At 31.3% G+C, this 13,922-nt stretch overlaps 1 protein-coding gene across 8 annotated transcripts in view; it reads right to left on the reverse strand.

Annotated features, from left to right (window-relative positions):
• Atg1 (serine/threonine-protein kinase unc-51-like protein Atg1) overlaps window positions 1–13,922 on the reverse strand; it is an 84,775-nt gene that overhangs the window by 24,218 nt on the left and 46,635 nt on the right. For 6 of the 8 annotated variants that reach the window (XR_011949809.1, XM_072520428.1, XM_072520425.1 and 3 more), the window contains exons 4-11: window positions 10,427–10,463; window positions 10,310–10,360; window positions 9,379–9,504; window positions 9,245–9,318; window positions 8,604–8,764; window positions 8,394–8,545; window positions 7,125–7,226; window positions 1,014–1,185 (exon numbers count right to left, since the gene is read on the reverse strand). Coding sequence is in view for 7 of the 8 variants with exons in the window: in XM_072520428.1 (XP_072376529.1) it covers window positions 1,014–1,185; window positions 7,125–7,226; window positions 8,394–8,545; window positions 8,604–8,764; window positions 9,245–9,318; window positions 9,379–9,504; window positions 10,310–10,360; window positions 10,427–10,463 (875 nt within the window). In the remaining variant the exon portion in view is untranslated. The remainder of the gene's footprint in view (window positions 1–1,013; window positions 1,186–7,124; window positions 7,227–8,393; window positions 8,546–8,603; window positions 8,765–9,244; window positions 9,319–9,378; window positions 9,505–10,309; window positions 10,361–10,426; window positions 10,464–13,922) is intronic. The other 2 variants (XM_072520429.1, XM_072520427.1) reach the window with 2 other exon arrangements.

A 13,922-nucleotide genomic window follows, 5' to 3' on the forward strand; every position in this document is an offset into this window, starting at 1 on the left:
TTTAGCAACCAATTTGTGATATGTTACGCCAACAAACATCTTTTTTGTACACCATAAGAACAACTGACTATGCCTGTCAGCTGCTATATAACGGAAAGCGATGGAAAGTAACATATCACTTTCATTACTTCTCTTCTTCTTTTTCATAAGTAATTAAATTTGTTAATTGCCGGATTGATGCCTATATGAAAAGTTATCAATTATCTTTTGCGCGGTCGGTCGATACTTCTATCGTTTGCTGACTAGGTCCTAACTATTTTGACCAGGTCTGGCCTTTTCTATCTTATTTTTGTGATTATTTCATCCTTTTTATCAGTTTCAGTATTCACTCAAGTATCCCCTAGATACTAAATTTTCTTTTGATGTCTCCAATTCTTATTTGATGTCTATTTTCTGTAATTCTTCTAGGTATTCTCATAAAACCATAATGGAGAATTTCTGATTTAAATCTTTTAATTTAAATTAGAAATTGTTAACAATCTAATTACAACTGATTTAGTTTTCTGTATCAATATCGTCTGATTTCATTGACTGTATATACAGGTGCCACAAGCTGACCGTTTTTCTGGCTTCAACATCGTGATCCCGGTAGATGTTTTCAATTATTTTTATGATGTCCAGGAGAATTTATTTATTTTACAAATGATAAATTACATATGAATCTTACTCTATCGAACGATTTTTTCAACTGGATCTTATAGAGAAGTGCTGGACCATTATAATGAAATAAATATATAATAAAATAATAAAAAAGCTACCACCGGCAACAGAACACACTATTATAATTTTTAAAGCAGCGGAAGATACTTTAATCTAAAGTTTTTTTAAATCAATGTTAGTTGTCACCACAAACAGATAGTTTGACTGTTATAAAATAACATAGCGAGTTTGTATTTTTAACTTTCAACACGAAATAAATAAAAATTATATTAAATTATCACACAATTTTCGGAAAATATTTAAAACACACTACAGTTAGTATAGTTTTATGTTACCTATGCTAAACAACTTACGTGGTTTTTTCTTTTTCAACGCTACTCTCTGTGGAATGGTCCGATGGAATTTGAATATTTTGGGGCACTATAACATAATCATCCTCAGCACTTGAACTAAGCGCGTTTCTTGTAGATCGAGGTGATTCTACAAGGACAAAGCAAGATCGAGTATGATTGATGAATTCGAAGCCTGATGGAATTAGAATATGGTGTTAATAAAAAAACTTTTAGTTATGAAATGTTACGTAAATATTATCTGTAACTTACACCACTAGTTAGCGCTTGATACGTACTAAATAACAATTTTTTTGTCACAGTTTTTAGGATTTAAAGGTGTTATTAAAGTTTAGCAGAGTAAAGGGTGATGAGTTCTGACTTCTCATCGCTGGTAAGAAGTCAGAACACGCTCTATATATCAGAGTAACAATGTCTTGTAAATTACAAAGTTTTTAAGTAGATTTTTCTAACATAATCAGATATCATAGATATAGCACCTAGTCAGCAATTGGTGTTCACAATAAATTTTAGCATACCAAATTTATGGTACAGTAGACTAAAAAATCATGGCAGTGACACTTAAATGTAGATAATTTAAACATCAAACAATAAATTACTTACCAACATACTACTGTAATTTCTTAAATGTATAATATTAAAATAACTTCTAAGAGAATTAAATCAATTTAGATAAGGTGCCTCAACATCATAACTTGGTAACAACAAATCAAAGGAGCAAGCTGGATTCAGAAGAGAATTCAGTACAAGTGATGATTAGTTTTTAACTATAAAATGATAAATAAAAAAAAACGATTCGATACTGCAGAACATTGGGCAGTAATAAATGCTTTACAGAATGAAATAATTGCCACAAGACCTATTTAAATAACAAGACGGGAACAACTTAGGAATTAACATAAATTGATAATACCTAGAATTGAGCAATATAAAAACATTGAAAAAATTATTGAAGATTTTAATAATTAATTAATACCAATAGGAATAAAAATGAACTGTGACAAAACTAAATACAAAAACCCAAGAAGTCCTTAAAATCACAGTAGAACGAACAAATATAGAACAAGTAGCTGAGTGCATATACCCAGAGTAAATAAAAAAAATTGGTAAAGAACTCAGATCAAGGAAACAAAAAATAAGACGACTAGCTTGAGCAGCATTTGGTAAAATCTCGTATATAATAAACAAAATAAATACATCGCTAGGCACTAGCTTCATAGTAAATAAAAAAAATCAAACACCTTATAAAAGACTTTCGTGAGATGCACCCCAATGTGCATTCTGAAACTAAAAAAACTTTTTTAATTAAAGCCTTTTAAATATGCATCTCTCTACGAAAAAAAAGGAAGACGAAGTTAAGGAACAGTTTCATGAAGAATTAGAAGCTGCATACCATACATGCCTAAAGAATGATATCAAAATAATCTATAATGATCTCAACGCAAAAAACGGAAAAGCCAGGCAGTTCCACCAAGCAGAGAAAATCACAGTCTCCATGAAATATTCAATGATAATGGCATTAGGTTAATAAACCTAGCAACTTTACACCACATGGTTCGATTCAAAAAGCATCCATAATGGAAAATGAAAATCGTCGGACGGAGCCGCAATGAACATGATAGATAATGTTATTATTGACTTTAGGCACTTGAAGAACTACCTAGTGGAAAGTAAATTTAGAGGCAGAATTTCAAATATTAAAAAAGAAAAGGAATCAAAAATGCAGAATATAAAGAAAATATAAAAACAAAACTAGAAAACGGATAAAAATAACGAATGGGAAACCTGTAAAAGTATCATGCAAGACGCTAAAGAAACTTGGGTATACAAAAAAAGGTAAAAGCAACTGTAGGGCAGTAGTTTGAAGAATGTCGAAACAAAACAGAAAGAAAAATAATGCATACCGGCGATTTTAACAACGGCATAGGACACGATAAGTAGAAGACGAATATCGATGCTAAGAAGAGAAGAGAATACATCGAAAAAAGAAATGGGAAAATATTGAAAAAGAACTCCGAGAGATAGAACAACTAAATAAACCAACAGAAACCAGAAAATTCTATCAAAAACTTCATATTTTTTTTTTAATTTAAACCAAGAACAATGATAAGAAGAGACACATAGTAACACAACAAAGTCAGATACTAAAACGATGGACAGAATTCTTGAAAGAAAAGTTTGGATAAAAAAGGGATGTACTATATGATGTAATTACACAGGACCAAACGGATAACAGAGAAATAAACCCGCCTTCGGTACCTGAAATGAAAGAAGCGATTACTAGACTTAAAAATAACAAGTACTCGGATTAGAAATTAGCGCACAATTAAGAAAATAAAGCAGAGACTCCCTATTCAATGCCATAACAACAAACATATGGAATAAACAATTACCACAGGATTGGAATACCGGAGTGATCATCCCATTACACAAAAACGGATATTAACTTCAATGTAAAACCTATCGAGCAATACCGTTGCTGCATATATAGCCTACAAGGTATTAAGGTATCGACATAGCTCGCAACAAAGGAAAAAAATATCGACTAATGGTCGTCTTCAGTGCGGTGCAGCCAAGTTAGAAAAGGAGTATGTTAACTTGGGAAATGATCAGTATTGGAGCAAGGCGACTAATTTGTGACAATAATGTTAGAACACTCTGAGGATTCCAGAGAAACAACTAACACATCCACGGGGGAAGCTAAGGTACCTCAGGAAAGGAATGCCATCGCATTAACCTTTTCTTGTTGTTTGAAACGTTCTAAACGTTTGGATATCAATGCGTTTTCTGCAGTCAGAAACCCACAATAGACGAGATCTCCGTCTTGAGACAGATCCAGATTTAGTGAATTTAATATAGACACACACCAAATTTCATTGATTTTGAGAGTGCCTCTGATAACATACATAGAAAATTTCTGATCCAGACACTGAAGGAGTTTAATATTCCAACAGTTCATTGCGATATGATAGTATAAGAAAACACTAAAGTAGAGAGCAAAATGCTAATTCAAAACGAACTAACTGATACAATCCATATTAGAAAAGGCATTCGACAAGGAGCTTAAAATGCTTTATATAATTATGTGGTTTTCTCCGTTTCGGATCAGGTGGCAGTTGGCCTTTGTATCCTTTCCAAAAACTATTTCTCTAAGGTATTTTTCGCTCCCTGTCTTGCAAATAATCCTAGGCTAATTTATTCAATTACAAGTTTATCGTTCCGGAAAATGTACTTCATTTTTATTGTCAACATCCAATAGCACGCCTCGAAGGTGTGTCGATGTGTTCTGATAGCAAACAGATTATCTCGTCTTGTCTTGAGTATGTCTATTGCGTGTATTTCTCTATTATGCTACTTGATGTGTTTGTCTTATTCACAATAACTTTCTATCTAATATAATTGTTTTCAAAAGAAAATTAGGATGATGTTTCGCATCTACCGAACGTCTCGTGATGGCTGCAATATTTTTTAATGTTTTTTAAGATTTACTATATAGTAACAGAAAAAGTGTATTGTTTGTGTTGGGTAAGTATTTCGTTACTAAGTAAAACAGGCTATGGTATCTACACTGTTTAATGCCAATAAAAGGATCTTTAGGTAGTTATAGTTTCTGGAGTGCAAATGAAAGTGAAGAAAAATTGTATAATTTTGAAATTATTAGATTAAATTAATTGTTTTATATCACTTAATCTAAATTTTCTCGAAAACATTAATTACGTATACCAATGTTAAATCAAGTGTGTTTGATTAAAACATTCAACTGCAACAAAACGTTTACAACTCTGTCAAAATTTAACGTATCAGGCATAATGTGGTGTTTTCAAACAATGTAAACGTAACATTTCGCACCCTGTACCTTTGTAAAAACGTTCTAACAATATCCGACTACATTCCGAAACCTTATGTATTATCCTTTGTTTAGCCATTGACGGGAAAACCTGGAATATTTTCATGCTTTTGTTTTCAACGTCATCATTGGTGCTACGGCCAGAGTTGAACCTCAACCTTCCTAAGACTTTTTTCTCTATTTGGTCCAGTTCTAACGTTTTTTTATGCTTCCTGATTTTGTTTTACTTGGCTTTTATTTTACAGAGATCGTGATGTCCATTCATTTTAATCGGGATTCCAAGTAACCGTTATATGTTTTAGGGGCCCGCCCCAACTTCTGACTCTAACCCATTCGTTTGCTGCCAAATTGTTAAAATCGTGTCCAAAATATAGTATTATTTGTTCTGCTAGTATTGCCTCAGTATTTGTTTTATTTTGTAACTGCTATATTATTAATGCGTTCGTTTAAGTAATTCTCAACACAAGTGTCCAATAAAATGTTTTGAAATCACCTAGGTCTTTTGTTTCTTGTAGCTTCCTTAAGGATCCAATATTGTCTTGTCCAATCGTTTTATGTGAGTTTAGTTGTTGGATCTATATGTAATAAGAATGTTCATTAGAAACATGTTTTACATCAGAAAATCGGTACTTTTTTGTTTTTTTTAATTATGAGAATATAATAGCAATTGGTACTTTATTTGACTGCTGTACGGAATAATTCCCTATTTATGTAAATTACAGCTTGAGTGTATAATTATTTTCAAAATCTCGCACTCTTCCCATTCTTCTAAAGAACATGCATCTTAGTGATAAACCCAAGAAATTCTCAAAATGTGTCTTTAACATCACACTTCACATGTCTCTACTAGTGATGTAACGAATGTCAGTTTTTGAACATTCGCGAATGCGAATATATGCCACCGACATTCGCGAATACGAATGCGAATATTCAGTATTTTTTTTAATTTGGTAATTTTAATTGTCTCCGACAATGCCGGCAGTCTCATTTGCGGCAATAATCAGTCTCACAATTATACAAATCATGTACTGTATTACATTACAATCTAGTGTACATTATAATATGTATCTTGTTCCGAAAATTGTTGAATTAATAAATTTATCTGAACTTATCTAACTGAAGCCGAACTGTTTATGTTTGTTTGTTTAAACTCTTTACATAAAAACACATAGACTATTTTTAATGTGTAGTTTAATATTTCTTAGACTTATTCAAGATAATTGTCTAAAATTAAAAACTTTTGGATAATAAAAGTTTCAGAGAATAATTTATTTTTGTTTGTTTACACTGCATAATTTATTTTTTGTTTTCGTTACATCACTAGCCTCTACCTCTACTCTCTACTTTTTCAAGATAATTGTCTAAAATTAAAAACTTTTGGATAATAAAAGTTTCAGAGAATAATTTGTTTTTGTTTGTTTACACTGCATAATTTATTTGTTGTTTTCGTTACATCACTAGCCTCTACCTTCTACATCGATGATTGAGAAGTGATCCAAAACTTCCCGCTATAAAACAGAACCGAAAATCTTGGCGTTTGAAGATGGTACCTATTGTAATAAATGCCGTGTTATATCTTGCTAGGAGCTGCTTTATTTATATCGAATGACCCCACTGGCTTTTGACGTTGCTGATAACACATATAATCCATCTGCAGATGGTTAACTGTGTCTTTGGTATGGGTCGTTTACTAAAAACCGCACATTTTTATCTTGTTTGAATTAATTTCCAACCCATATAATTGTTGATATGCTTGTTATTAATGATTGTAAAATTTCAAAGCTGTTTGAGAAGATACCTGCATTTGCTGTATATTTTATAATATAAATACATTCTCTATTGGTAAAAATACCTTCATCAAAATCTTCTAGGCTTCTTTAAAAATACGTTCTGTGTATATGTGTAAGAACAGGAGTGATATAATACTTCCTTAGAGAATATAACCTTTAACTGAGACTACAGCGTTTACTGATCTTCTATATTTACTTCGTATAATTCGATTTTCGGTTCTGTAAATAGTTCTTTCGTTTCTTGCTAGGAAACATGCTTGTTATTTTTTTTTCTATATTTCGCGTACACATAACACAGAGCTACAAAACTTTTTGTAAAATATCCTTATACACAACATTTTTTGACTGTTATCCAGGCTCGTATGAACGTTTAAATGACATTAACAACATTATACCCCGAAAGTAAGTGACTATGAAAGCATGAATATTAAAGTCCCACTACCAATAACAGAAACTGGAAAAATAATTTTGTTTTACCTGGTTCAGACACTGGAGGAGTAGCAACTTTAACAGGTGTTGCTGGTCTAACAGGTAACTTTGAAGCGGAAGGCGGAGAACCATATATTGGTAAAGGTAATTCTGAAAATGAAATAATTTTGTTAGATTTATCTCAGAATAGATCGTTAATTTTTACTAAACGCCACTAAACACATTGACGTTTGTGTAAACTTGTATATTTATTTCATGTACATTCTTCTTATATCAGGCATACACTGCGTGTCTCTGGTACTTGTTCGTGCCAAACGCTGTCCTTTCATTTAACTCCACCAAGAAGTCCAGGCACTTAATAAAAACCAGTAACTTTCTTATGGGAAGCTTAACGATTTTTCCTGGTTTAATACTTGTTTTGTCAGTGTATATGTGCCTCATGCAACGATATAATATACTAAGGATGAAGCCTATGAATAAATACTTGCGTCCAAAGTAACTAGTAACAATAGCCGACTCTTATTTCCGGGATGTCAGTGGTGTCCGAAAAACATTCTTTTGGTACATACGTAAATTATTTAATTTCGTTATTTACATTTGAATAAATTTACTTATAATAACGTGTAACATTTTAAAATTAAAAAATTATTATTTATCTTTGATTAACTTTTTATATAATGACCCATTATAAAATACAAAATTCTTACGTAATTGCGCATCACGCGCCACTGATGTGACTTTGAGGTTAGAAAATATTACAACAAAAGTGTCATAAAAATACAATTCTTAACCTCTTACATATTCGTAATACATACTTACAAATGAAACGTAATTCTTATCTTTTGTTGTCTACTCTGTTTTCGTTGTATTACATGCAGTAAAACCCACCATTTTAACTGATTTATGTATACAACTCGTATTCAATGCTTTCAACGACAATGGACTGCAAAATATTAAAAATTTAACGAATTTATTAATTTACCAAAACGAATACATTAAATTATTGACTTCTCACATGATGTTACCTGTTTAACATTAAAATATCGGGGAATAATTAATCACCTGACAAATTCACGTCGGACATTGTAGCTAGTAATGTGACGTCAGTTCCGTCGTTTATCAGCTACATGTAAAAATATCAACATGCTCCATTATTAGTATATTATATCGTTGGCCTCATGTCACTCAGGCCTCACGTTTTTGCACGAGTTGTTTTCTCAGTTAACAGTGTTCAGATGTCATTTCTGTGATCTCCCTCTGACTTGTAGATATATAAATAACAAAGAAACTACAGATAAGTGGTTATAATATACTTACCTCCTTGTAAAGGACTTTGTGACTGCAATGGCTCCGGCCTTTTCAGAAATTTATGATTAAAGAAAGTCTCAAAATTCATTCGTTCTCTAGCATTCCTTTTTAACAGTCCCATAAGTAATTCACTTAATTCCTGACTAGTCCCAACCGGGATCCTAGAAAATAGATTTTTTTTATTAAGATAACTTTAGTTTAAAATCAAATCTGTCTTACTTTGGTTGTAAGTTAGCATTTTTCTCGTAAAATTGCTTCAGTGCTTGTGGGGTTGTAGCCTGAAAAGGGGCTTTACCAGTCAAACATTGAAATACTATTGTTCCTAGGCTCCAAAGATCTGCCTTGGCATCGTACTGTAAAGACATTATAACTTCTGGAGCCTAAAATATATAGATAGTATTAAACCACATTTTCGATAAAACCTTAGTCAAAATTTTAACTTTCGCGTTTGCTTTAATTAAAGTTATAACACTTATTTTAGGAAAACACTGATGATGGAATAGTCATCCCGAAAACGTTATGTGATGTAGCTCGATAGGGTTTTTATATTAATATGCCGTTTATAAAGATTTTTTTTAAAAAAAATTTCATAGAATTTATTCAAATAAAAGCATCGATATGCGCACAGGCGTTGTATACACGCATGTGATAAAGGTCATAAAAAGCAATTGCAACTTGTTTATTTCGTCAAACACAATTTAGTGCACCAATGAAAACATAAATAAGGCAAAAATAATATATTTAAACGGACATAAAACTAGACAAAAAGAAGATATTGTTTATATAAAAAGACAAATAACTGAAATCATTTCAACAAGGAAACGGATAACTTTTTTTATAAATAATTAGTCTTAGCTTACCATGTACATAGGACTACCGCAGAGGGTCGCAGCCATGACTCCATCTTGTAGAAATCTTGCGAAACCGAAATCGGCTGAAACGCATCATCAAACTTTTATTTTAACACGAAAAATCTAAAGGAATGTTTACCTACCTATTTTAAGTTTAATTTCTGAAGGTTGAGGATGCGTCTTGGCACCACTATGTGATAAGAGAATGTTCTGAGGTTTCAAATCTCTATGAACTATTCCTTTGGCGTACAACGCTTTCATTGCACCAGCTAAAAATTAAATTGATTTGCTTGAACAAAGTCATAAACTCAAATTATTAAGGTACTAATAGTATAGATTAAAAGGATAAGACAATGCATATTAAAAAAAAATTCTCATTACCTTCATTAGATAATAACATGATTTTTTTAATACTATTTTCTCTTTGAGGTAAACAAATTTTTTTTTCTTTAGTTCCCATGGATAGCCCGTTTTTTAGAGGGCGACGAGGGCGCCTAAGTTTACATCTCAAAAAAGAAGGAGATAATTCTCAGGATTGGTACATCTTAAACAAAAATTTCCAACGAGATTACTTAAAGAAAGGGCCCTTGAAAGACAATCAACCACTTTTAATTAAAAATTAAAATAAAAAAAAAAACAAATGGTGGACATTTGAAGAAAAAGTTGAAAAAAAAATCGATTTTTTTTAACTAATTTTTGCATGTAAAAATTCATTTTTCGACTTTTTATCTAAAAAGTGGTTAATTGTCTTGTAAAGTCGCTTTCGTTAAGTAATCTCGTTGGAATTTTTTGATTTGGATATGGCAATCCTGAGAATTAGTGTCCGCCAACACTTCTTTTTTTAAGACGTTAACTGAGGCGCCCTCTAGAAAACCCTCTAGCGCCCTTTTGTTAGTACATGGGAACTATTTTGTTGTTTTATGCAAATGAAAAAGCCATGAATTTATACATGAATTAATGAGCAGCTTTTACAAAAGATAAAAGATTGTTACTATATTGGAAGATTTGTAACTTCAATTTAACTTTTACTACAACTTTAGCTTATTCTCTAATTGTAACAATTACATAACATACCCAGTTGGACCAAAAACAGACGTATGGTGTCTTCACTTAAAGTTCCCTTAGCTGAAATAATAAAAAAAAAATAGGTAAAACCAGTTATATTTATGAAAATTAAAGCTAATTGCTTACCATGCAAGTAATCAGCTAAATCTCCGCCATTACAATACTGTAACAAAAAAAAAACAAATTAATTAAAATATTTCTATATTTGGCTGATATACAAAATAATAGTGCTCCAGTCCAGTAGAACTTCTTAAAATCATAAGAACAAGTACCACAAAAAAGATGCAAAAGTCAGTCCTATCCCGAGCTTCCCTCCTAACCCCCCTCCGTGGAAGAAACCGGAAAACATCGATTTACCAAGAATCTGTATGCCGCGCAGAAGAAAAAACGGGATTTGGCACTTTGGCACTAACCTCGGGTGTGACCGATCGAAAATTCGATATCTTTTGATCAGAGCGTCCTATTGACAAAAATCAAAATGCGTTTTAAACGTGAAGAGCACAGCTTTCATATGTATTTTTTTCATTTCGCCGCATATAAAGTCAGTTTCTACAAAGCTGTTAAATAAATAGCCGTTGCGCGATTTTTTCCATTTTTATCATTCTCATGTGATCAATAAAATGTATCACTTCCATTGGCCAGTCACTACAGAATTTTCATTGTTAAAGCCTAATCTTCAAAACCTCTAGAGGCATTTGAAATATGCCTAGAAAACCCTGAATTTAAACTTTCACATTACAACCGATCTAAAACGTTTAAAACTGCTTCTTTTCGATTACTCAAGTATGTTTTTCTAAACCAGACAACTTCAGCTACAAATTACACCCAATGCTGTCTTCATTAAAGCAACAATCAAAGTTTTATAGAAACTGAATTCATGTGCGCTAAAATGCAAAACTTGTATACAAAAGTCTTTATCTTTAAAACCCATTTTGATTTTTGTCTGGACTTGACTGGACAGTCTGATCAAAAGATATTAATTTTTACCGTCGAGTTGATACAACTTTTTTTTTTTAAATTGATTTCGCGCGCGCAACTGACGTTCAAAATAGCCGATCGCTCCAACCGTGGTTCTGAGAGAACGGTTCATTCTACACAAAAAGTGCTAATAAACCATTTTTCTTATTATCTCTTATTTATTATCTTAGCTACATTTTGGCTTAATTTTTTTTCTGCGGCGTAAAGATTCTTGGTAAATCAATGTTTTCCGCCCCGCTTCTCCTACAAAAGTGGTTTTTGGGGAAAGCCCGGTGGTAGGAGTGGCAAAACTTTTGGCATCGTTTTTGTAAACCCATAATTGACGTTCTCAGCAGAATTCAGCTTTTTGTCTTGTTTTTACAGATCAAATCTCTGACGACTGGACTAATCTATTTTTATTTTGAAATAAATATATTTCTAAACGAATATCTTACCGCCCTGGAATTAAATAATGTGTCAAAGTTCAATAAGTTCTTTTTTCGAGTAGTCTGTTAAGTAACAGAAATAACTGGGCAATGAAATGAATCCGGTCGAGGTGTCAATAGTGACTTTACCATTTCCAATATTTAACAACTGCTTCGAAAACATAATTGCACTTAGATCTGGTTTCAAAAACACTAGCATGTTATTTGTCAATTGCGGAGTCTTTACGTGCCACCACAAATTGGATGATGTTAGGCATGCATGTAGTTATAGTTAATTGGGAAATAATTATGAATGTGTTGCTTGTGTGAGTCCATTTCAAAAGGTAAAAGAAATAATAAATTAGACTTACTCACAATCAATTTAATTTAACTAATCAGACGACCGGTTTCGCTTTCTACAATATGCAAAGCATCTTCAGGTCACGATACAAAGTTAAATAAATGCTGAAAATAATACACCCATATTAGGGTGTTGTCTAATAAAGATAAAACAAAGATAGATGATATAAGTTATATAAATTACAGTAGTTATGCCAATATTACATGTTTGTGGTTTTTTTGTGGTTTTTTTTTTGAAAAAAAAAACACACACAGACATGTAATATTGGCATAATTACTGTAATTTATATAACTTATATCATCTATCTTTGTTTTATCTTTATTAGACAACACCCTAATATGGGTTTATTATTTTCAGCATTTATTTAACTTTGTATCGTGACCTGAAGATGCTTTGCATATTGTAGAAAGCGAAACCGGTCGTCTGATCAGTTAAATTAAATTGATTGTGAGTAAGTCTAATTTATTATTTCTTTTACCTTGGGAAATAATTATTACATAAGGAACAGTCTGACAATAGAATCATTGCTCCACCCAAAATAGTTTTGATTGCCACGAGTATCTTTCAAAGTTTTGCCCGGTGCCTGTAATGCCCTCTTGTGGGCCAATGTGCATTCGTCCCACACAATTAATTTGCATACCTCAAAATGTGCAGTTCGTCCGCCTACTAATAAAGTTGCAGATAGTCCAGATGAACCAACGCTATTCGTTTCTGTTCATCCCCAGTATCAAGGAAGTAAATTCCACCAGATCCAATGTTCACAGCTTCTATCAAAGTATCATACGTTATCCTTTGTTGTTGATTCAATTGTAGAAAATTTGTACGAACTATTTCGGCAAATGCTTCAGTGTTGAAATGTTTTCTTTGTAACTGTTGCTCTCTTTCATAAAGTCACAAAGAAAATAAAAAGAAAAATTTATTTACTGTAAACTATTAATGGGGCGTCATAAATTTTTTTTGAAACGTATACTAATCTACATAAAAAAACTATGTCTTGATAAACTAAAATAATAAAATAATATAAAAGACAGACCAAATGACACCAAACAACTGAATTATCATACTACCAGTCTACTCATATTAGTCAAATTTAAGATTTGATTTTATTTTATTCCATTTTATTTAATTGTATTCTATTTTATAATATCTTATTTTATTTTACTCTATTTTATTCTACTTTATTTATTTGATTCTATATTATTCTATTTTAGTCTTCTTTACTCCATTTTATTTTAATTTAACTTAATTTAATGTAGTTTATTTTATTCTATTTTATTTTATTTTACTCTATTTTACTTTAATTTATTTAATTTTAATTTTTTTATTTTATTTTATATTATTTTATTTTACTTTATTTTACTCTATTTTATTCTTTTTGTTTTTTACTATTTTATTCTATTTCATTATATTTTATTTATTTTATTTTATTTTATTTTATTTTACTCTATTTTACTTTATTCTATTTTATTCTAATTTATTTTATGTTTTAATATTTAATTTAATTTAATTTTTTTATGTTATTTTATTTTTATAAAATGACAATGAATGTTTGTGTATGGAAAATAAAGAGATTCCCCAAACCGCCTCATTGACATATCTCTTCCCATCTGATATTGAAACTTCATCGTTATTATGTGGAGCCATAATATATATACAGCTATTTCGTTATGTCAATCTAACAAAACTGACGTTTTTTTTTTTGTTAATCACTGCTTCCCTTGTTAATCATAGTATGGCGCCCTCTATTAGTTATATTACGATTTAAAATGCCGGAGAACAGAAGAACTGTTTTGTTGTCTTTCCGTACAATTTTTTAAAAATTATCTTTTACACAAACCTTGTCCTGATAATAACAAACACAACAAAAACAAAACGATCT

Source organism: Diabrotica undecimpunctata, chromosome 1, assembly GCF_040954645.1.
Source record: "Diabrotica undecimpunctata isolate CICGRU chromosome 1, icDiaUnde3, whole genome shotgun sequence".
NCBI lineage: Eukaryota > Metazoa > Arthropoda > Insecta > Coleoptera > Chrysomelidae > Diabrotica > Diabrotica undecimpunctata.